The sequence below is a fragment of the Pagrus major genome, chromosome 10 (assembly GCF_040436345.1).
Source record: "Pagrus major chromosome 10, Pma_NU_1.0".
Lineage (NCBI taxonomy): Eukaryota > Metazoa > Chordata > Actinopteri > Spariformes > Sparidae > Pagrus > Pagrus major.
In genome coordinates, this window is record NC_133224.1 from 11,391,065 (window position 1) to 11,415,774 (window position 24,710).

The 24,710-nt window shown below is 39.7% G+C and overlaps 1 protein-coding gene across 2 annotated transcripts in view; it reads left to right on the forward strand.

The window, feature by feature from the left end:
• The window catches only part of pcxb (pyruvate carboxylase b), a 307,003-nt gene that overhangs the window by 249,558 nt on the left and 32,735 nt on the right, over positions 1-24,710 (forward strand). For both annotated transcript variants that reach the window (XM_073474925.1, XM_073474926.1), the window contains exons 16-21: positions 5,176-5,332; positions 9,858-10,098; positions 12,840-13,007; positions 13,906-13,987; positions 22,677-22,834; positions 23,887-23,973. In XM_073474925.1, the coding sequence (XP_073331026.1) occupies positions 5,176-5,332; positions 9,858-10,098; positions 12,840-13,007; positions 13,906-13,987; positions 22,677-22,834; positions 23,887-23,973 (893 nt within the window). The remainder of the gene's footprint in view (positions 1-5,175; positions 5,333-9,857; positions 10,099-12,839; positions 13,008-13,905; positions 13,988-22,676; positions 22,835-23,886; positions 23,974-24,710) is intronic.

The window sequence follows — 24,710 nt, forward strand, 5'->3', positions numbered from 1 at the left end:
GTTGAAGTGAGCCTGTGATAGACAGATGGTTCGTCACATTCTCTGAAAGGACCGGCTCTTTTCTGAACTGTTTCTTCAGGATGACTTCCCAGATGGTTATGTATAACAAACCATCTGGCACGTCAGGTTAGTATTACGCTTCAGTATGAATGATTATAAACATAAATATAATAAGGTTTGGGCTAGAATGGTAAACGTGTTTGTCTTGAGTGCATACTTATTGTTAACTGAGTGGACAACATGTTAAACACTCCTAATCTGGACAATAGCTGCAGTGAAAGCTCTGAGTAAACACTGTCGAATAATCATGTCTCTGAAGAAGTGAATCCAGTTCTGATAAAACGGCAAGAGAAAAGTGAATCTTACTTTGTGTCTTCATTCTAAATTCTCCCGTAAAGCGCTAATGTTTGACTTGCAGTGGGAGTCAAGTGTTGAATTTTTCCATCCGAAATATCTCAGTTTAAACAGTCTTCTGTCTTCATAAAAAAAGTCAGTGTATATATGCTTTCCTCTCTTCCATTTACACATCGACGGCAGGTGTACATCAATGAAATCAAATACAAAACAGGAGGCTGAGCAGGTGAAACACCTCCTGACATGATGATTCTGTAATAGGCCGGTGTTATGAGCTGATGAGTGTGAGATTATCTCTCTTGCTTAAGAAAAGTTACGTAGAGAGTATGTGTCATCGAAGAGAAATGTAATATGCGACTGAATCCTCTTGAGGCGTGAGTAGTTCCTGCATGATATGATTATGAGTCAGAGAAAAAACAATAGTGCTTTCTCATAATTATTTAAACACTTAAAGGCAGAATAAATTCTAGAGAGAGATATTCCCCTGAAAGCTTCCTGCCACTTTACTAGTTTACTGTGTAATGATATGCTTCCTGTGCGTATTAATATTTTGATGTTAATTAGACGAATTAAGTAGGAACACAAAGTGTTTAGAAAACAGAGCGATTCGGCAACAGAATCGGGGCAATATACATTCATTTAAATGTTTTGCTTTTCTTACACACAAAATAATGTCAGTATAGTTCTGTAACTGGGCGTGACCTTTAATCTTTCTGGAGTGTGATCAAAATAAAATCCAATATTTTACTTGTTTTTGTTTGATTTCAAGGTCAAAATCAGTGTACACTATTACAAAATGTAAAGCGTATGTGTCATTTGGCTCTTGAGCAAATCTTTGCTCAGCTCATGTTTGAACAGATAAAAAGGTTACAGCTAAAGTAAATCATTGAGGAGAAATTTCCGATAAAAACACGTTTAACGCTTCCCGACTTCCATCTCCCAGCACATCATGGTGTTACTATGAGGCTGATTGGAGAGAGATGACACGAATTCAGCGTCGCAATGTTTGAGCGGTAACATTAAAAGTAAATCTTTGAAGAGAGACTGTGAAAACTGGCGGTGAACTCAATCCGTCACTCTAGAGGAAATTGTTGAATAGGTGCCAGGGAAGCCCCTTGTCCCTCATGTCTCATTGTACTGAGGCAGTTCTGAAAGGGCAGAGTGCTTTGATTAAGGGACATACAGTAAAGGCCTTTTTATCATTTAATTGTCTTGTATTTGAAGACGTCAAAAAATCCATTCCACCTTCTTCTCAGCCCACACTTATATTAAATGTTGTTTACCATCATTTATAATCATGCAGAATACCACCTCACTTGATAGCTTTGATTCTGAGGATCCTAACTCTGCCGCATTGCTCACAGGGTTTATACACAGCCAAAAAACTGTGATAAATCTCCTTTTAGGACTGGGGAGTTATGTAGTTAGTATTCATTTTTGTAAAACACTTTGTGACATTGCTTTGAAAAGTGCAAAATAAATAAAAGTATGCTGGTGAAAAGGAAATCCAGACTTTCAGCTTTAACAAGTAACTACATAATAAGTAGCCAAATTTTGTGTGTGTGCAAACAGAACTCATGTGGACACAAATGGTGTCAGGAGGAACAAATTATATCACTGGTACAGTCAATTTACTGTGAAAACTATTCCCCAGTCTAAAATGTTTTAATTTTTTTCTCCACAGCCATCTGGTGACCCCTGAAAATTAACTCCCAACCCAAAGGTTGAGAACGATTGCAGTAGAGCACTTGTCTGCTTTTGACTGCTAACAGCCAGATGTTTTGAAAAGCTGATGTGAAAGATATCCTATCAGACACATCCTGCCCAATCAGTACTGTGCATGTGCAGCTCTACGCAGATATGAAAAGAAAGTGAGATGACTCACTTGTTAGCTGCTTCTATCACTGACTCTAAAATATTTTTATTGATTAAGACCATTTTCAAAACAAGTCTTGACATCCTCTAGATGAAGGCTGATGAAAACCTCGTTCAGTTTTCCCCAAAATATCACAGTTATGGGCCTCTCTCTCTCTCTCTCTCTCTCTCTCTCTCTCTCTCTCTCTCTCTCTCTCTCTTCGATACTGTAATTCTTCGATACTGTAATTCTTCAGGCCGTTCTCACTGCCATCACATCTGGTCTAACTTTGACATTGTAGGTACCCCTCTGAGGACACGGCTTGAAGTGCTTCTCTAGTGTAAAGAGCAAAGAGTTCAAGTCAGGGGGCACAAGGGTGGGTCATACACTGGACTGAGGTTCATGTCCCATCTGTGACCAAGCGGCAAGAGTAATTTGATGTCGTGTACGTTACTCGACATCAGTTACGTCACTCAGATGAGTTAATTTAATCCAAAATATCTTCCTTTTTTTTTTTTTTTACCCTGACCAAGTACTTTCTTTTGCCCAGCCCTAACCAAACCGTGATTATTTGACAACATTAATAACAGTCAAGCTCAAGGCCACTGACCAAGCTGCTAAATTTAATGAGTTGTGAGTGAGAACGTCTTGTATCTTTCTCTCAACGTTCAAACCAAATTCCTCCCGTTTTTATATCCAACTATCCTGTTTCATTAGGAAAAACATCCCAATACAGAAGCTAGATACTCTTTAGAGGCTGTTTCCTCTAAACTTGAAGAGAAGGTTCTGACCATTTACAGTAGATCTCATGAACATGTGTGAGTAGCAGTTTGTTTCTCATCCCCACTGCTAAACATCCTTCATTCACTCAACCTTCAAAGTTCACAGATGCACTGGTTGGCTGGCATGCTCTCGTCTGATATTGATTTAGCTTGTGAAACACAAATTAGACTACCACGCTGCGGTAAAAAGTTCAGCTCCAGCACACACTGTCCCACAGTGACGGCTCATAACTATACCTTTAAACAGTTCCTCGTAAATCAGTTAATGATCACAGGAGGAATAACTAAGCGAGCCTCTCTTGATAGAAGGTCCCTATACAATGTACTTGTATTACAATGTGATCACAGATAGAGAATATTGCACCCTGCTGTGTTCAAATTACTTAGTACCAAAATAAATCACTAAAGGGAAGGTGACCACGTGAGTATTGAACACCTGTTACCCTGACATATTGTCCCTATGCAAGAATCCTTTTTTCTTTTACACAAGGATCTTAGATAGGGAATATTGCTTTCACATGTTTCAGCTGCTTAGAGGCAGAATGAATCATTGAAGAGATTAAGCCTGTGAAAGCCCTTTGAGGATTAAGTCCCTTCCTGATATAGCGTTCCTCCCAACACCATAGAAGATACAGTAATACGAATTAGGTCACATAATGTATCTATATGGTTCCCTGTGTCTGTTTCACAATTGGCACATTTATCAGATGGTAAAGCGGCTGATTCTTAATTAATGTATGCGCTCATTTCAGTGTGCGCATCTCGTTCTGCCCCGCAGTGTTTCGGGGCACTGGTGTATGTTTCAAGGAATTCTTGCTGCAGCGTGAAGATCTGACGGGCACAAAGGCAAAATCGACCAATCCCGAGCAATAAAGCAGAATCACAGATGACATAAAAATTGATCCAGCAGGATAAACTGTCCGATGCATCAGGGCCATAATTGCGCACTTAAGCAAAAAATGCTGAGATGTGTGTGCGTTGATGTAGCTTAACGATTGAAATTATAGATATAAATCATTTTTATTCATCATGGGCTTTCCTTTATTGGCCCGTGTGCATGAGATGGAAGCTGATTTCAGAGAACTATATTTTCCCAGCAGGGGACATTTGGATGAAGTAAAGAGTTTGCCAATATGAGACCATGCAAACTGTTTAATTACTGTTTTTTTTGTTGTTGTAAGATTTACTCTTGATGTTACAGGCCAATACAATCTCACAACACCCATTCCAGGAGACAGTTGAGCCCAAAATAACACATTTTTATCTGTAACTTTCTTTAAAAAGAACATTAAGGTTGAATACATTTCTGGCCATCGTGGACGTTATATAAGAGGCTCATTTCCATCTTCCTCTCCGATTTATTTCAGCTCATCTTCATGACAGATTGGAGGCTGCCTGTCTTTCCAAAAAGAGGCAAGCTCAGCAGTGCCCTGTGCCTAATGTTCCGATATGTGGGCCCAGCTGTCAGTCTTCATTCCCGTTATCAAATTATTAGACCAAATTCTGCAGCCCCAGATGAATTCCTCGCACGGCGTCATGTTTTTATATCTCACGTGCTCTAAAACATTAATACTAATACGTTTAACATCAGATAGGGATTGCTCCGAGTCATTTCCGCTCCACAGCAGTAGTTTAAGAGACGCTGACGTAGGCTCAAATCCAGATCTTTTCCAGGGCATTCCTGCTCCTCCCAGAGTCAGGAACAAGCAGTGGCGCTTTGTATTCTCTCCGTGTCCAAATGTACGAGAGCAAGGAAAATGAAATTTAATGACGGCTGTGTTGGATCAGCAGAAAACCACTGGAGGCTTCAATATTTCTGGCTGATATGATAAACGGGTATGAGATTCGCTAATCTAGTCCCCCCAGAAAGGGAAATGAGAGATTGCTATCTCTTTTATTTTCGCCTCTGCCACTGAAACATTTCTTAGATTTTTAAAGTGACTTTACAATGAAATGATAGAAGTGTTAGAATGAACAATGAATGTGCAAGTATCATCAGATATTTTATTTGAGCATCCATTTGTGTGTATTGTGTGTGTGTGCGTGTGCGTGTGGGTGGGTGGGTAATAGGATAAGTTTGATATATGAGTTTTCGAGTCTAAAATTGACATCAAAGTCAGGATGACAGATGAGACTTGAGATGACAACTGAAATAAACTGCAAACCCTCTGCGTGTGTGTGTAGGTGCTACCTTTGATGTGGCCATGCGCTTCCTGTCTGAGTGTCCATGGAAGAGACTCCAGGAGCTGAGAGCTTTGATCCCAAACGTTCCTTTCCAGATGCTGCTGAGAGGGGCCAACGCCGTGGGCTACACCAACTACCCTGACAATGCTGTCTTTAAGTGAGTCACACACACACACACACACACACACTTTATCCTTCCATTTTTTTTATAATTGAATTCAGTTATTAAACAGTCAAATGTTAACGCTAACACCCAGAGTCTTACTACAAATATGCATACATACACTATCTCCAGTATTGCTATGGAAACATGCTGACACACACACATCTGGGCTGTAAATGTACATTTATACACACACTAGTTTAATTTTGACTTGCTCTGAGTTTAGTGTTTGGTATGTAGAATGTAGTTACATCTAAGCAGGGCTGTCATAACACTGGAGTAACTGTCCTTTTCCCATTTAGCTTCATTTACTGTGTTGAATTGTTGAGAATAAGATTTTCCTCCTGTTTGTCACTGAAAAATGTGATCCTACATGCTCACTGAAGTTACATAGTGCAGAAACAAGACACTACCATCAACATGATTTACAAACAAAAAAGTTAACACAAAAGTTACGTAATGCTGCTTTAAAGAAAATCCAGCTGCCTCACAGAGTATTTTAAGGTGAAAATGTTACCTAATGTTACTTTATTAGAAAACTAATACTCCAACAAAATGGTACATGAAAAAGCAACACAACACAGAAGATTTTCTACAGTCTATAAAAGGTGTAGGCTGAAGCTACAGCCTATAACACCTACTCCTCTTACAAGATACAACTTCTTTGGCATCCAGTAACCGTAAGCCAAATGTTGTTTGTATTAACACACTATTACCAAATACTCTTTAAATCATACTAAGTTTTTATATTTGTTCATTATAACATTCTAAATGTGAATAGTGTATATATTCTGAAGTCTGAAGGTAAAGTTGTGATTTTTATTAGGAGGTTTTTGTTTTGGCTGAAGGCACTAAGATAGAGAATCCTTTATCTTTCACACAGGAAGCACAAAAGTCCACTCCAGGCGTAGTGACTCCAGGATGAACGGATTAGATTTTGGTGGTCAAGGCCACTGTGACCTTGCATAACACAGTTTTGGCCATGATTATAGCAAAAAGTTCATGAAAAAGGTCCAAAAGGATAAAATGATGAAGTAATGACATTTTATTTCCAAAGGGTCAAAGGTCAAGTTCACTGTGACATCATAATGTTCTGCAAAAATTGTTCTGGCCAATATTCAGCGCCATAGCTCAGGAACAGCAACTTGACCGGTGCACGGGGCACACCACCGTGAGGCGTTTTTTCTAGTTTTGTTCTGTTTTTGTGGATGTGAACATCATGACCTGTTATGTCATCATAATGACTGCTGTTGTTGTCCAGAGTGTTTGATCATGGCATATATTTACTAATTTAAACCTTTTTTTTCTTAAACATGCACTTTTCTTCCATGTCACATTGGCTTTTTTCTCATTTGAAACAACTTCTGGATACTTTGAGATAATGTACTTTTTAATAATAAAAGGATAAATACAATTGCATATCAATATTGCTCCTACACACCTTAAAGTGGACACAATCATTAATTTACACCTGTAACTGACCTAAAATAATTTTTTGCTCCTTAACCTTTCTTAATACAAACACAACAACATTAAAGCTAGGGTTGGTAAGTTATTTTCAAAGCATTTTTTGTTATATTTGTAGAAAATATCTTAAAAGGTAACTCCAGTGACGGTGCTCAGTGGCTAAGTTGCATTATGGGTAATGTAGGTGCCAGGTTTTGTAAAGCAGTCTGCTGGTTAGGAATTGCACTCTTAAAACATTGTTGGAATCATCATGGACAATTGAAAAACAAATGATCAAAATCGATACTGCAGAACCAGAGATATCACCTTTTTTATTCTGTGCATTCTTCTTCCTATTCAAAACCTGGTGCCTACATTTCCCACAATGCATCTTAGCCACTGAGTGACATCACTGGGGTAAATGTATTCGATTGCATGCAGCTTCCTTTGGAACCACAAGACCTGTAAACACCTGGAAAAATTGGTGGAATTACCCTTTAACGTCAATCCATAAATCAAATGCTGCTGTGTTTGTAGCCTTTTTGGACTGAGGCATTTAAAAGAGTTGTTTATTTGTGTATTTATTAGAAGAAACAATGCTAAGAGACCTTGTTGAACGTAGCGAACTAGCCGCTAACACATCTTCCTGCTAGCTAGCCAGAAAGAGTTTTGGACTTTTGAAGGAGTAGCTGTAGACGGAGGCCTGAAGGGAGGGGGTGTGATTTTTCAGTTGGACACTTTAAAAATCAAGTCTGCTCTTGCTGATTTCTCCAGTGTCACCAACTGCAGCTTTAACGTGCCATTTCCAGAGCTTTCAGCCTCGTGTTGTGACCTTCCTCGGCAGATGAGTTGTTCAGCTGAGAGCAAAAGTTTCTTTAAGCTTGTGCTTTTAATTACATTGTATATTTTGTATTCATTTCCAACATGAATAATAAATATAAAATCGTTCTCCTGTGAATATAGTTGACCTACATTCTAAGCATTGTTTCTCTGACGCCTACAGACACAGCTGCTTTCTCTCTGTATATATAAATGGATTCACTGTCCTGTAGCTGCCCACAAACCGCATAACTGACACACACATTTAGTCAGGTCAATTTGGTTGATGTTTCCCTATCACCTCCTACCATGCTCAGTGAGCTACACACACACACACACACACACACACACACACACACATCATTGATACAGATGTGCCCACTAATGCGTTTAGGCCCATAAATACTCCTGTGCCTACACACATGCAAACACATGCCTCAAACACTTTTCCAAATGGATTCACAAGCTGCCTCGATGATGTGAGATGACTCACATATACACGAGCGCACACACAAACACACACCTGCACAGTGTAATTCCTCGCACCTAAAATAAATTAGTAGTGGCTTTATGACTAATGCAGCTGTCCCCTCCTCTCTCCTTCCCATTGAATCACACACAGCAGACCTCCCCTATCCTCCCTGTTTTTGTGCTCCCCCCCTCTTCTCCCCTCTCGCCTATCATATAGTCATTATTTATCCCCCACACTCTTATTACTCCCTTTTTCATGCCTCCATTCATCTCTCTACCCCTCTCTTTAACTCCCTCTCTCCACCCTGCTCACTCTCAGGGTCCCACAGGGGGAGTGCCATTGAAAATTTGCACATGATTGTGATTAATGACTTTGATCTGTTCGCCCGGCTCTCCCTTCACTCCGTCACTCCTTCGTCCTCGACTTTTTCAGCACGGCAGCCTGCAGTCAAGTGGCCTAAACGTCTTCATTAACTAAATCAACTCAAAGTGTGATTTTATTTCGTTTATTTGATTTGAAGTGTCACAGGGTCACAGTACAGTACACTCTGCGCTCTACATCTTCTTGAGAAGTTTCTGATCGCAAAAATTCGGCTTTCTCATCCACATGAATAACGGTTACATCAACTCTGAGTCAGATATGTAGGCCCGCGTAGCACTTTTGATTCGCTGCCAAACAACGTCCACTACACAGCACTTGTATGCATTACACTGCTAAATAAACACTGGACACACAGACGCTGGACCGGTAATCCTCTCATAGCACAACATTAAGTGAGTCTGTTTGTTTGCCAAAACAAAAGCTCTCACTGTGTGCAAATATTGCATTCACAGTAACACGGCTACAGTAAGCACTCACCCCAGTTATGAAAAACCTGATTAAGATACCGGGGCCAAGGCAATAATAGGAGGGATTTACCACTAGCAGCTTGGATAATGAGGCGGGTGTACATTTCTCTCAGTTATTGTGGGCTCCTGCAGGCTGTGTAAGCTCACTTTTCATGGAAATAGTGAGAATATTGTATTTGCGCAGGTACAGCGATATTTATTTATGAGTGGCGATATGGAGGTGGATATAAACAGCTTATCCCAACCAGTATGTGCGCTATTATCTGGGCTACGGTGAGCATGAAGACAAACTCATTATATGTGTGAGAGTGAGAGTGCGAGTCTTGACAGTCTCTCTCACCTATTTCTGTCTCTGCTTTGAATGTGGATTTAAAAAATAAAGTGTGTACATGACTGTATGGTAAGAGTAATATCTTTATTTAAAAACAGAGTTTACAAAGTGCTTTGACAGACAAAGCAAAAGCATTTGAACGACAAGAACTTTGATCTATATTTTGCTGAGGTCTATATATTTACCCAAGTGTTTCCCGCAATGTCAAACCCAGAAAAATGCATAATAATGCATGATTTGTTTTGATTGAGGGATGAGAAGACAAGTTGGAAAACGCAAAATATCTATATAAATAAACACAAAGAAAAGGAACAAAAGTAATAATGTAAAAATGTTATCAATATGACCTTTTAAGAAATGATTTTTAAAAAGTCACTGATTCTGTGGCCTTATCTCCTCAGACACGTCCTTCCGAAATCGAAGGGCCCTGATGCCAAAAGCATGGTCACCTTTAGATTAGACAGGCCCCATCTAAGGATCTAAGGCTGTAAACTGACTCATACTTGACCCAGATAAGCTTTAAAAGTTGTAAAGTCAATTCTAAGACTCTTGTATGTGCTGTTGACTAACATTTTTATTTCCCTCCCTTTCCATCCCCACCAGGTTCTGCGAGGTGGCCAAGGAGAACGGCATGGACATCTTCCGCGTGTTCGATTCCCTGAACTACGTGCCAAACATGCTGCTGGGCATGGAGGCTGCTGGAGCGGCAGGCGGCGTAGTGGAGGCCGCCATCTCGTACACAGGCGACGTCTCTGACCCGATGAGGCAGAAGTACTCCCTGGACTACTACCTGAAACTTGCAGATGAGCTTGTCAAAGCCGGGACCCACATCCTGTGCATCAAGGTGAGGGAATAAAAATGGGATCCAGTGCCTCAATTGTTTGCTTTTAGAGAAGTTTACTTCTGAAATCAAATGACTTTTTCCTTCTCTGTGATAATCTGAAGACTCTGGCTTTTACTGTTTGCTTCTGTGTGGGAAATCCCTGCCCATCTGCCACCAGAATGACATACAACCAGCTGGAAAGAATCTTTGCTTGTACATTTTCTTCTTTCTCTTGTGTACAAACCATCTTAATTCTCATGTATGCACACTTTCCATGTATGTCATCGTACTCAGGGACGGCACTTACATGGCTGTGTGCACTCTAAGTAGCACTGGGATGCAAACTTTCTCGTATTTGGTTGAAACACAATTGGCAGGAAAGACACAATTGGCATTTTTTAATTAAACCTTCGTGTCTGCAGTGTGAGTTTGGCTCACTTCTGTTACACAGCTGTAAATGATCTGCCTGTTCTGCAACAACTTGTTCTATTTCTGTTACTATTGTCACATATGATGGCAGAATTTTGGTTGATGTTCAGCTCAATACAAAATAAGACAACATGCATATTAACATTAACATTACCAGTTGCTCATTAGCATGCATATATGTAGTATATTGGCTCTTATTAAAGGACAAGTTCAACCACAAATCAAAATTCAGTCATTATCTACTCAACCCCTATGCTGATGGAACATTTCTGGAGCTTCACAACAAATCTGCATTAAAGCATTCTCCTAAACAACAGAAGTAGATGGGGACAACAGAAAAAAACAACATACAATGGCTCCATACAGCTTGACCAGCTTAATCCAAGTCTTCGGACTACCTGAGATCACAAATTGATTTGAAAAGACGTTATTTACACCCTTCTTTAGACTGTAATCTTCACTTTAGCTGATGAGCTAAAAACGTTAGCGTGCGCCCTGTCTGAAGTGGGTGCTCAAGCTCAACCATGCGTCGAGGGTGTAAATAACATCTTTTCAAATCAATTTGGAATCACGGATACATGGATTGCACCGGACGAGTTTTCATTTTTATTTTCATTAGTTTATCTATTTACATTTTTAAAGTCCCCATCTACTTAAGTCTTTTAGCAGAATGCTGCAATGTTGTTTTGCTGTGAAGCTCCAGAAATGTTTTGTGGACTACGAAACTTCACCCGACTTTCCATCGACATGGGGGTGAGTAGAAGATGTCTGAATTCATATTTTATATCATCCTTTAAACTTCATTTCCACATGACCATATACAACTACAAGGCGCTTGGTAGTACCAGAGTTATTCTCCCTTAATTACCCTTCATAAATATGGTCTATTTTTATGTAACACAAAACTACAATTGTTAATAGTCTCTAATTAACTAAAAATTCAGTCTATTTAACTCAAAATATGCTCTTCATTCTAAAGTGAGGATTTTCTTGTATTTAATTCACAATTAGTTTTTCACAAGCACCTAGTTAATGCTGAATATGCGTACTTGAACATAGCGTTAACCCAAAACTGATAAATAAATTCTGGGTGATGAAGTAAAACCCTTTAACACACAAAACACACACACACGCATATCTATTGGCATTTTAATTAATAAAGAACTCAGATGTTAACTGTTAAACACAGTTGAATTTTACGACGCCCTCCTATTGAAATGACTTGTATACTGGAGCCTCTTATCTAAATGAATAGGCTGATAATGCTCACATTAAATTAATTTCTTTGTTCAAGCATGACAGAATATTTTCAAACGTGAAATGACAAACTCCCGCTCTGCCGCCGTGTGAACCATCACACGCAGCGGTGGCAAATCTCATAAACGGCTTGCACAGCTAATGAGGTTAACTTTAAAAAGAAGAAACGAGCGCGCATTAGAACTTCATGGAGTGCAATCATCACCAAAGGGAGCGCGACTAAAACATCTAAGCTCCGTCTGTGAATTTCTGTTAATATCAATTAAGATTTATACATTATAATGATCCTCAGAGTGTGTCTGTGGAAAACTTTTTTAAGTTATCATTTTCCAGCACATTGGTAACATTTTATAAACTTGTCTTGAATTAACCAAATATATTTCCCAAAAGACGATTCGATTTACTGCAGCACTAAATGTCTCTGATTGGCAGTTTAGCCTCAAATTCAAGTCTTTTATCAGCGATGACACATTGATTGTTGAAAGAGTTTTAGTAGTTGTATCCAAGTCCCCATCACCTCAAGGATTTTGGTGTTGTTTTGTGAACATGTTCTTTCTGCTTATTTTGGCTCCTCTGATTTCACCAAATTATCAGCAGTTTGGGGTCTGTTCCAGCTTTAATGAACAGCCTTGGGGCCGGTGCTGTGTGCACACCGTCTCACTAATGAGAACTAAAACAGGTGGTTCAGATTAATCTTGGTCCAGGACTCCATAACCAAAATGTAAATGTGTTGCGGAAAGCTACTTTAACCCGGATTAATGGATCTAGATTAGGTCTCCTTGTGTGTTAATTTATATCCTGTCCTAGATTCTACCGCAAAGACTTCCAGAAGTGTTAAAAAGAAATGCAAAACAAGGAACATGTACTTGTATGTAATATTTTGGGATATTCAAAGAGCTCTATGTAGTTTTGGAGAAGAAATTCACACTTACAATGAGGTAATAATTAAAAAAAACTCAAATATTTATTTTTTCCATAACTGACTAAACAAGCTGTTCTCAGAGGAAAATAATGATTATTATTAAATGAATCACACCAGCTGTCACTTACATTTTTCCTTCCATCTTTACAACTAGGATATGGCCGGCCTGCTGAAGCCAGAGGCCAGCAAACTTCTGATCGGCGCTCTGAGAGACCGTTTCCCGGATGTACCCATCCACGTGCACACACACGACACGGCTGGAGCGGGTGTAGCCGCCATGCTGGCATGCGCCGAGGCTGGAGCTGACGTGGTGGATGTGGCCGTGAGTATTCAAGGACAAGGTTGTTTTGGGTGTCTTGATGAGGTGCAGTCCTTGCACTGCATCTCCTCATGATGTGTGCATAAAACATTATTTTCAAAGGGTCTGAGAGGTTTTAAATTTTTATTTGTGATCGTAAAATAAATCAACAATCCATTTATTTTTTATGAACGTGAGACCTAGGCCTAGATCCGCCCATAAGTTATCCTGACAGCATTAACAAACATACATTTTCTGCCAGTTGCTGCAGTTTGCATTGTGAAATGTCACTGAAACAAAGCGGGAACAGTTGCTGAAGGCAGGAGCATTTCCTTTAAATGTGTTCACTGACGCATGCTGCCAGCATGGGCAGTTTCATTAAGACAGTTGGCTGGTATTTGCAGTTTTTCTTTTTTTTTTTCCTGTTCTGTTGTTCAGTTCCTTGTAATACTTTAGCAAAGAAACAACCGACTGTCCACCATGGATCAGACACACCCACTAAAAAGATTAGTCTGCTTTGGTTCTATTGGTGTACTCGGTTAAACTTTCACTCTGCCAAGTAATGAATTATTCATAAACAGTAACAAACTAAATGAAATATGCTGGATAGTGGCAGGAAAGACAGCCAACACCTCAAGGATTTTCTCCCTTTTGATAGAAAATTTAATTTTCTTCCCTTTAATCCTTAAATTAAACTTACATGCACACATTTGAGACAAATGTACACATCTCTTCTCAGACTGTTTATGTATGTATGTATATAAAATCAACCCACAAAAATGATTGAAGGATAAGTTCACCTGACTCTCCATCGGCATTGGGGTGAGAAGATAATAACATTTTCATGTCATAATGGTTGAGTGAACTTATCCTTTTAAAGACTATTCATCAAATAATATTCATATTGATTGTTGCTTTCTAGGTGGACTCTATGGCTGGTATGACCTCTCAGCCCAGCATGGGAGCCATTGTGGCCTGTGCCAAGGGGACCAAGCTTGACACCGGTAGGTCACATGCACAACATCAAAACTGAATCCTGCTTCAGATGTATTACAGGAATTCAAATTTCATTATCAAGCAGTTTTATTTAGATCAGTCATATTGAACGGATTGGAAAGATTCTGTTGGAACAAACGCCTACAAATATCCACGTAAAACTTTAATTGCAGCATGGAGTTGTTAATGAGAGACAACATCTCTGACAACACCAGTCTTCATCAGAGATTATTTCTTCTATTTTTCTAAGAGTCTCCTCCTTTACATGAAGAGAGAAAAAAAATCAATCAACAAATCAATAAATGACAGAGCGCATCACTAATTACTGCCCTAAGTCAGAAACGGCTGACGCCTTCTGCTCAGTGATAACCTACACAGCCAATTAAGAGAGGAAGAGGGTGTCATGAACCGGCTCTGAGGATTTGTGAGATGGAGGAAGTCCACGCAAGAGTTACACTTAGATGGAAATGATTAAAAGTGAAGTTAAAAGCAATGAATGGACGATTGGGCGTGTGTGCTGTGGAAGTGTTAATGCTGCAAATCAAAAGAAGAGGACAGCTGACAACCCACCTGCTTGTAATTAAAACTACTGCTTCCAAAAATATCTTTCTTATAGGCTCAACAAGAATTTTCAACTAAATTAAAAAAACTATTACAGACTATTTATTTCTAGACTGAATAAATTTATTTCAAGATATCTTGTCAAGTAAAAATGATCTTTCTGCATTGACTGATTTTCACAAGCAGTAAAGGTGCACTATGTAAGAACTGGCTACCTGTCTGTTTCAAACTCCAAACAAATAGGGGGCAGCATACCACCAGAGTAACCACTAACAACTGTAGCTGCTGTTAGCTAGTTAGCTCAGTTAGCAGTGCAGCTAGCAGGTCTATTAGCCAGAAGGCGGAGGTTTTAAGGGTGGTCTTAAACTCATCATAGCATCCTAAAAACCGAAACCTGCTATCCAGCACCACCACAGTTTTCTCTAACCAATAAGCAGCTCTCCCTGGAGCATTTAGGGGTTAAAAGCGTTTCCCAAGGCAGCCTTGACATTTGCTCTCAACCCACGTTCTGTCATGTTCTGTTGGAGATCCTCGAGTCGCAAGCCTGCTCCTCCTCACTCTGGACCACCACTGCTTTATTCTATCTTGTCTGGAGGTCAACTGATAAGTGGATGGGTGGTTTTATAATGTGTCTATTCCCCTTTGAGTTTGCTGCTGTCCAGTGTGCTCTGCTCAGAATGATTTTCATGGTGCTGTGAAGAAGCTGGAGCCCCTCCCACCTCTGATAGCTGTGACCTCTGCCTCCCACAGCGATGGGTGCAGGGTGTGAAATATATTAAAGCGGCCGGTTGAAAAAAACTGCTGTTAGAAAATCGAAGGAACATGAAGCGGGCCAAAGGAATTAAAAGTGATGGGACGTTTGCTGCTTAGTTATGTAGACGAATGCAATTGGGAAAACCGACTCGGCTCTGCTAACTACATCTGATAGCTCATTTCCATTTACTCAGAACCAGCAAAAGCCCTGCTAATTTTGTTTATACTATATTCACACTACACAGCTAATGCACTGTCTGCTGCTGGAGTGCTGGGTACTATTAACATTATAAGCTGTTTGATGCTGTGTGGGGGCGAAATGCTGAGGTTTTTTTTAAATGGACAAATTGGTGGACGCCAAGTCCTCCTTGTAATCTGCTCTGATGATGAAGGCAGTTTCCTGCCTCTGGGGAAAAGAGAGGCATTATTTCTCATGATAATCATGTGGTCTATCAATGACTGGTTGTATCCCACAGTAACAGATTTGTTGCATTTGTGTAAAATTCCTGTTTAACTGAATACAAGCCTGAAAAGCAGTGTTTCACTGCCCTCTCTGGGTGTGGGAAGAAGTGTGGTCAAAAGTTACACCTGTAACCTGACTGACTGACTGTATAAAATATGGCCAAAGGGGGAGCGACTCCACTGGTTTCCGATTCTATGTAAGCTTATGAGAAAATTACCCTACTTCTCACTTGATTTATTACATCAGTAAACATTTCCTGATGAGTTTATGGTCTGAATCATTAGTTTTCGAGTTTATTCCTCTGCACCTGTGACAGCCATGGCCAGAGGCATTATGTTTTTGGGGCGTTCACCCGAGCGTCCGTCTGTACGTTCGTCCATTCGTCCCATTCTTGTGAACACAATATCTCAAACACATTAAGGGAATTTCTGAAAAGGATAGAATTATGACATTTAATATCTATAAGGTCAGAGATGAAATGCACTGTGACATCATTATATTCTGCAAAAAATGGTCATTATTCAACAAGACAGCTCAGGAACAGGAACTTGACTGGTGCGTGGGGGTGTATAACCCTGATGCAGTAATTCTAGTGTTCATTACAGCATGACATTCATTTTGTAAATGATGGTTTGATTTAGAGTAAAAGAGTCGCTAAAGCAGGGTATGCTTTAGGGTGTGGCTTGCTTGTGATTGACAATTCGCTACCACAGCGTGTCCTTGGGTACTTGGTCAGATCCAGTCAGGTTATGGCCCCCCAAGCTCAACCAAATATGGTCACTTCTGGCTCCAAAATGAGAAGATGGCACTGGCTGTAATGCTGTTGAGGTTTTTAGCCGGTGTTGAGCTTCTTTTTAAAAGAAAAAAACAAAAAAAACAATGCTCTACTCCCTGCGGGTCGGTTTAGTTGTATTTTGTGACACCTAATTCCCATGGATGAGTGGCCAAACAGACAAGACATTGTCCCATTAATATTTTCAGTGCGGCTACACTGGTGTTGTAAAGCAGAGGATGGCAGTAAACATCAGGTCTTGGTGCCGTTAGTCCCTCAGGGTGTCCTTCAGTGTGAATGGGTTTCTTTTCCTAGGCTCATTGTTTCCGAAGCCACATTTAACAGTCATACAGGGAGGAATCTGTCGCAGAGGAGGAAGCAAATTCTGTAATAGCCCATAAAGCGACACAGCTACAGAGCCATTAAGGCATGCTGCGTTTTGAGTGTGATGTGTGACTTGTGCTTTGAAAAGGAAAACCTCCTACTTCACTGCTGCTCTCACTGTCTAAACATGTAACCCACAACTGAACGCAACAGGTTCTAATCCAATATTGTTCAACAGCATCAAGGTTTGATAACATGTCATGTCTCCTATCATTTAGACACAGGCCAGTTTAGTGAATGAATATCAATTAGTGAGCATACAGCGCCCAGAAAAAAACTAGAGAGTCAGACAAAGACAAGGTCGTTACTGAAGAGCGAGAGGTTTTCAAGTGTGTCAGGGTATTCATGGAATTTCAATTTGCTTCACTCGAGATTGAGATTAGGATGCAGGATGTCTCCCACACACACACATGTCAATACTTGTACTCTATCCTGAGTTGACCTGGGTACATGCATTATGCATGCACATGCAGACAAACTTCTCACTGCCAAATTTTTTTATACCTGTCACCTTGTGCTCGTCAGTTCTTTTTCATCTCTGCCTCTCTTTATGTCTCCCTCCTCTCGCTTCCATCTGCGTTTTCCTATCTCGGTACTTTTTTAATCAAGTGGAGCACTGCCTTGGATACTTCTCTGCCTTCCTGACCTCAGTCTGTTTACTGCCTTTCTTCACTCCCTCCCCTCTTTCTCCCATCTCTGTTACAAAGCAGTAATCAGTGCTTTGCAGTGCGCTCTGCCTCTTTATCTCGCTCCCTCTCTCGCCTCTCAGGCCTCTTCCTATCACCCCCGCTTCTTAAACATTGTCTCTCCATCGTCCTCCTCCTTCTCCCTCCCTCTCACTCACTGACAAAGCAATTAACAGCACTTTACATGCCTGTTTCACTCCTTCTCTGTGTGCTCTTTCCTTTCCCCTTCCTCAGCATCTCCCACGGTATGTCTTTGTCCTGAAGAACTGGCGAACGCATCTTCGCACTCCTTTGGTTAATTAATTTGTCTTTAAGCCTTCAGTGTATTTATTTAGTCAGCCACAGCGTGCACACACATGCATTTTAAATATCATACATATTCAAAAACACTCATGCAGTTGAATGATGACACAGATTAAAGTGGCCCTTGTGTTTCATTATCAGCCACTGCAACAATGCAGTCCTCAAACGTACTGAAGAATGTAGACATACCACACAAAGCAGCGATAAAACAACAGGCAGAATGGATTGCACACGATTTCCATGTAGCCCACCATTACTTAAATTACATGTTTCGGCTCTCTTAACCAGCCAATGTCAGCAGCAGATGTTTGTGAACACACTGTCTGTTTTAACTAAGCATTGAACCAGTAACCTCAATATCCCCAGACTCCCTTAACAAATCATGTGATTTTAAGAGTTGTTACGTGAGGAGAAACTTCACGAACTTTGCGAAACAGCTACGGCAAATTATAAATCAGTCGAGCCTTCTTGTAAATTCGGCATTAAATGCAATAATATGTCCTGTCATCTTCCCTGTTTAAAGTGTGTCCTACCTGCTAACATTTAGAAGCTGTTCGAACACTCCATTTCAATTGACGAAGAAGGCATTTTAATAAAGGTAAACATGTCAAATTTTACAAATACAGAAAACGATAACCAATGTAGGCAACTTTCCAGCCTGTTCCCCAGACTCCCTTAGAAAGTCGCTCATTTTTGTAAGTTGTTGATTGAAAAGAAGCTTTATCAAATTTGTTAGACACTGACCACAACAAATATCTGGGCTTTCTTGTAAGTTTGGCAAAAGTTCTACAAAATATTTCTTTTTGATCACAAGACATGTCTTTCTTGTTTCATTGAAGGTGCACTATGTAGTTTTTATTGAAGAAGTTTTAATCAGAAGAGAAAAATCTTCACTGACTGATTTTTTTTATGCCTGAACAAACTAAATAAACAAACTCTCTTTGATTTCATGACTGAATAAACTGAATAAACAAACTGACCTTAAAGGACAACACAATTTCATACTGTTTTACTTTATTTATATTTGGACACCTTTCTAGCTTCAAACAGCGTTCTGGGGACCTTATTTTTCTCTGAGAACAGCTTGATTATTCAGTTATGGGACAAAAAAATAGTTTGTATTATTACCTCATTAATTGTGTACATATTACAATTCTGAGTTTAAATTTCTTCTCTAAAACTACATAGTGCATAGTGGAAGTGAGATCAGTCTACTCAGGACGGATGTTGATACCAAATGTGAATAGTCTACATTTAGCTTCTTGTTCCCTCATGCTTCCCTTTTTTCATCCGCCTGCAGTCAATCTTCTCCCTGAATCTTCCCGGGTCTAATCTTTCTACATCTATTCGTCTTCGTTAGCTCTCATCATCTCATCAACCACAAACTGTGTGTGTTTGCGTGTGTGGCTTTCTTTCTATATCTGTATGTTTTTGTTGGTGTAGAGAATGCATGAATGTACAAATATGTGTGTGTGACTGTCTGTTTGTCTCCTGCATTTATGAGTTTGTGCTGCTAATGAGTTGCATGTTGATGGCAATTTGTCACTGCCAAGCAGCCATCTAAATGACTGATGTATGTACGTGCATGTGCCTTATGTGTCTGCATGTCTGTGGTACACATGCACATGGTGTTGCAGTGCAGTGATTGATTATTTTGGGGAGTGTAATCAGCAGTCCAGAAAAAAGTGCTGTATTCACATACTGAAAATCTGACCCACAGTGGTAGCTTTTTTCCATATTTATAGCTTCCAGTGTAAAATAAACCTCTTAATCCCAGAAGGCAAGTTAGGTTTTCACAATAGCAGAAAATTCTGCAGATAAAACACAACATTGGTGTGCTCTTCATTACGGTTGGATGAGGAAGATGTTCCTGCCTTCAGCTGTTTTCAGATTCAACTTTCTGCTTTCATAGAATTGTCCAGCTCACACAGGTGTGGCGTTTGGCTAATTAGACTTCTCCTCAGGAAAATGTAGGCTTGGGTAAAGAAGTTTCATCCTGGCAGATGCTGCAGCACAGCTGGCTCCACAACAAGAGGTTTTAAAACTCACTCTAAAATCCATGTCGGTTGATAATGATGGGTGGTAGTGGGAAGTACTCAGATCCTGTACCTTTAGTAAAAGTGCCAATACAACAATCTTAATATATTCCTGCATTCAAAGTTGTTGTTGTTGTTGTTGTTGTTACTTCAAGGGGTTAAGTGAAACTTGGGTGTTGTGCCAAAAACTGGCCGTTAGCAGACTCCATTTCTAAACTAACGTTAGCTACTGTTGCTTTCTGTTAGCGTCCACAGACTTTTAAAGGTAACAGAGAGAGACGGGGAAGGTCTTGTTTTTCACGTCACGTAACAATGATCTCACATATGGCCAAAGAAAAAGGGATTAATACACTTAAATTTCTACAATTTCTTTCATAGTCTCTTTAAAGAAGCATTTGACTGCTGGAAAGATGGCCATTGCATATAACTGGGCTGTCTGTGCAGTAGAGAGACACAAATATTTTTTAAATTGGTGCTACATGACCAGAGAAAACATAGAAAAAGCGCTGTAGTTTTCCCATTTGCTCCAAAGGTGGCAAACCTGCAACAACCAGAACCAGGGGCTCTCGCTGCAGGCAAAATTTAGAGAAGTTTACCATGTTTCAATTACATATACTACCATCATTTAGTGATACAAAGCTGTCTGAAAATCAGTAAAGGTCCTGTTTAACTGAAAGTACACACCTATCGTCAAAAAAGTCAGTAAAATTACATTATTAGATTGTTAATACTGACGAACAAGACAGACATACATATCTGAAATATGTCAAGGGCACCACCTAGACACTGCTGATTTGTAAGAGGTCACAAGACAGAAAGGTTGGGGACCACTGATGTAATCTTTAACATTGTGCTGCAATTTAACTAAAATCCACCCTAAAATGCAGTGATAAGTTGTATTACAATGTATTCGCCTCATTACCATTAGACCAACAGTGGACAGTGTGATGTTTCCAGCACAGCTGCAGTAGTGTTAAATGGATTTGGTGTCATCACTGTCAGACAGCTGCAGTTTGTCCTCTTTTAAAGAATCACAAAAGAATCAGACATAAAAGTATTTTTACACCCACAGTAGCCTCAGTGCAGCAGGCCAGAGTGCGATGTAACCACAGTTTTGTATAGAACAGAGCTCTTTGTGTTGTAAGCTTGGGAGAACTCACAGTTACTGCTACTTATTTGATGAAAGAACTGCAAATATCTGTTGGGACCACTACCTCGAAGTCACAAGTACATGAGGTAGAGTATGAGGTCTTCACCTGGTACTAAAAAAACGACCTGCGCTGACATCTGAATCAATAAAGACTGATGTCACATGGAACATGCAGTCACTTCACATTGTAAATTGAGTCTGTAATTTCACAATGGAAGCATAAATTAAAGCTACAAAAATGGTGTTCTCAAACAGAGAAGGAAATGGACCTAATTACTGACTGGCTTGGCAGGCAGCTGAATTTGAGGAGCAACCACATGCACATTAATTTCACATTAATTTCACAGTAGCTCCATTTCCTCGCCAAGATCACAGTGGAAGCACGCAAACACTTTGTGGAGTGCACACTCGCTTTGAATCCCAAAAATTCAAGCTTGTCGCTCGGTTGTTGTGGATGTACCGAGCTAAGTTTGTCTCATTAAAAAAGCTGCCTCTTGTCATCATTAGCCAAAATCTCTGTGCTGCCATTTCTGTCATGGCATTAAAGCGGCTTTTTCTTTTCAAGGTAAATGAGCTTTAGCGCACCTTAACCGGCTGCAGCAGGATGTCGTGAGCATGAGCAACAGATGTGTTTTTTAAAGGATCACAAAATATGACGGGGATTTAATGAGCGGCTCTGATTTGACGAAGGCAAGATGCAATGCAGAGTGAATCTTCAAGTGCACTTAAAGGCTAATAAAAACTTTATCAACATTGCTGCTCAGGCTTGTTTTCTGGCCTCTAGCAGATTTTAAGAGCTGTCAAAAAGTGAGTTCCTGGCAGTGGAAATGTATCTGCTGACATTTTGGTTTAGCCTGAGTTTGAGAAAAACAACCATGGTAATGTGAAGCATAAAAACCAGCGGACTGTGATCGGATGCATGTCCATACCCACCTAACGGAACTCATAATCTCATAATAACTCATATTTTCTTAATACATCAAAACCAACAACATCAACACAATACTGTCACAGTTTTCCAGCTGGTACAATTTGTAAATCAGGTAACTGGCTGGTTGCTACATAAGCGTCCATGTCCGTTTCCTGGAACAACATACTTAGGTGCACATGGGAGACTTTTTCTTTGTAACACTTCTTGAATGGTATGTGTACAAAAAGTATACAGTCTGATTGATCGTTGTTTCCTCAAGATAATGAAATAACTTGAAATCACGAAATAGCAGGATTAAAAAAAAATGATTGCAAGCGTGGCTGTTCTATGCTTCCATACTCCTCTCAGTAGAGAAATGATCAGAAAGACAGATTTACGCTTTGAAGCTAGATTGGCAAATAGTAATTTCTGTACGCACAATCTTGGTAAATACAGCATATAATTATACTAAAACTCAATCAGCTCATTAATAAGTTAATTTAATTATAGGGGTGTTATGTTCCCATGTTCCATGCCCTAGATTTACATTCTAAAAACACTTTTACTACATTGTTGTCTTAAGACTTATAGCAAGCTCTGTTTCAAATGACTATACAGCAGTGTTGATGACTCTTGTTCAAAGAAAATGTGCACATTGATCTCCTCTGCTCTCTTGCAGGCATTGCCCTGGAGAAGGTGTTTGATTACAGTGAATATTGGGAAGTAGCCCGAGGCCTGTACGCGCCGTTTGACTGCACAGCCACCATGAAATCTGGCAACGCCGACGTCTATGAGAACGAGATCCCTGGAGGGCAGTACACCAACCTCCACTTCCAGGTACACCGAGCCATTCGGCTTGATTTGTATTGTGTTTTGTGCAAGTAATCAATTTTTTAAGCTAAATCAGTTTATAATGCATTTCACAAAGGTTGTTGCCACTTTCTTGAGAATGGAGTATTAGAGGGAGTTGTTGCATCTGAAAAGATGTAAACAGAGGATTATCTCAGTGTGACATTGCATTTGTATTCACTGTTGTTCCACCTCTACAGTGTTTGTGCAGTTATTTTACTCTAATTGACAGTTTAATTTATGGAAGTGTAGTGTATAGTGTAAGTTTTAACAACATAATAAATAGACCTGTGTTCTCCTGCTTCTGACAGAGTTTTTCATTTCCATGACACATTTGTTTGTGTGTGTGTGTGTTCAAAATTAGTAGAGATGCGAGGGATGTGACTAAGTGCAGTCATCAGAGACTCTGTTTAGGAAACTGACTAAAAATGTCACTTGAACAACTTATTTTGCTGTTTGTTAATGCTGGTATGGAACATTAAGTACAACAAGTATGAGTCTAAAGTGTCTACACGGTGTACAGTCACAATCTGAAAAAGTGAGAGCGGCTGTGCACCCACTGGAAAAAATATGTGGGTGCACATCCCAGAGCACTGTTATAACCTTTTTATATTTAAGGGGCACTATGTAGTTTTGGAGAAATTCAAACTCATATATATTATATGTGGCAGGGTCCGCCACATATAAACAAAGTAAAACAGTATGAAACTGTGTTGTCCTTTATAGTCATGAAAACAAAGAGATTCTGTTTATTGAGTTTGTTTAGGCATTAAAAATCAGTCAATGAAGATTTTTCTCTTCTGATTAAAATTTCTTACCCAAAACTACATAGTGCACCTTTAATCAAATAACAGTTACTGACCTTTGCTAGACGAGTATCTTCGCCATTAATCTAAAAGCTGTTGGTGTCACTACATAAAATCAAAGCCTTTAATCTTTTTAAATTTTTAAAACTTAAACTTTCTCTTGAAAGTAGAAAGAAAATGATGATGACTCTTCTAATCATGCCTTTATTTGTTTCACTCTGGTTCATATTGCAGGCTCACAGTATGGGACTTGGAAATAAGTTCAAGGAGGTGAAGAAGGCCTACACAGAAGCCAACAAACTGCTAGGAGACCTCATTAAGGTGAGACATGAAGATAAAACATGAAGTATGTAAAGGATGAAACAATGCTGCACATAAGTCCGTTTTGCCAGTGTTCGCAGTATAAAGATGTATCTGGCATGTATTTGATAGCATCTCTCACACTGATTGTTTCTCTGCCAAGCTTGACCTTCTTTCTTTGCTTCGCTGAGTCAAACAATCCCAGATTAAGTTTGGGTACGTCCACTGGTCTGTGCTGTCTGGATTCGGTTTCAGCCTCACCGCCTCCTCCTCCACCTCTGTTTTTTACCTTTCGTAACTGGATGTTTTTACTCTTACATGGCAAATTTTTACCAGGTAGTTTAAACTTAAATGCAACTCTTATTTCAGCTGGATCATTTAATTCAGCAACGATATGCAGAGTTTCGTGCTTTGTGTCCCCCGACTCTTATGTTAATTTGGGTGCCAACTCCAGTGAACTAGTTTTGGGCTGATTTCCTGAAGGGCACATTAATCGTAGTCATGGAGAGGGAGCTCTATTGCCAATTCTGCAGTCAACAATTTCATTCTCAGCCCAAATTCACCTCCATCCTGCCTTTTTTGTTTTTCATTATCCTTCATTAATTCCTTTGTTTCTCTCCCTTCATTATTTACCATCACGGCTTAGTAATAGATTCATCCCTCTTTCGCTGTGTTCACGCTCACTGTGTAATTATTTTGTTCTAGTTTGCATTCTCTTTATCATCCCGCCCTGTCGCTTTGTTTTTCACCTTTCTCTT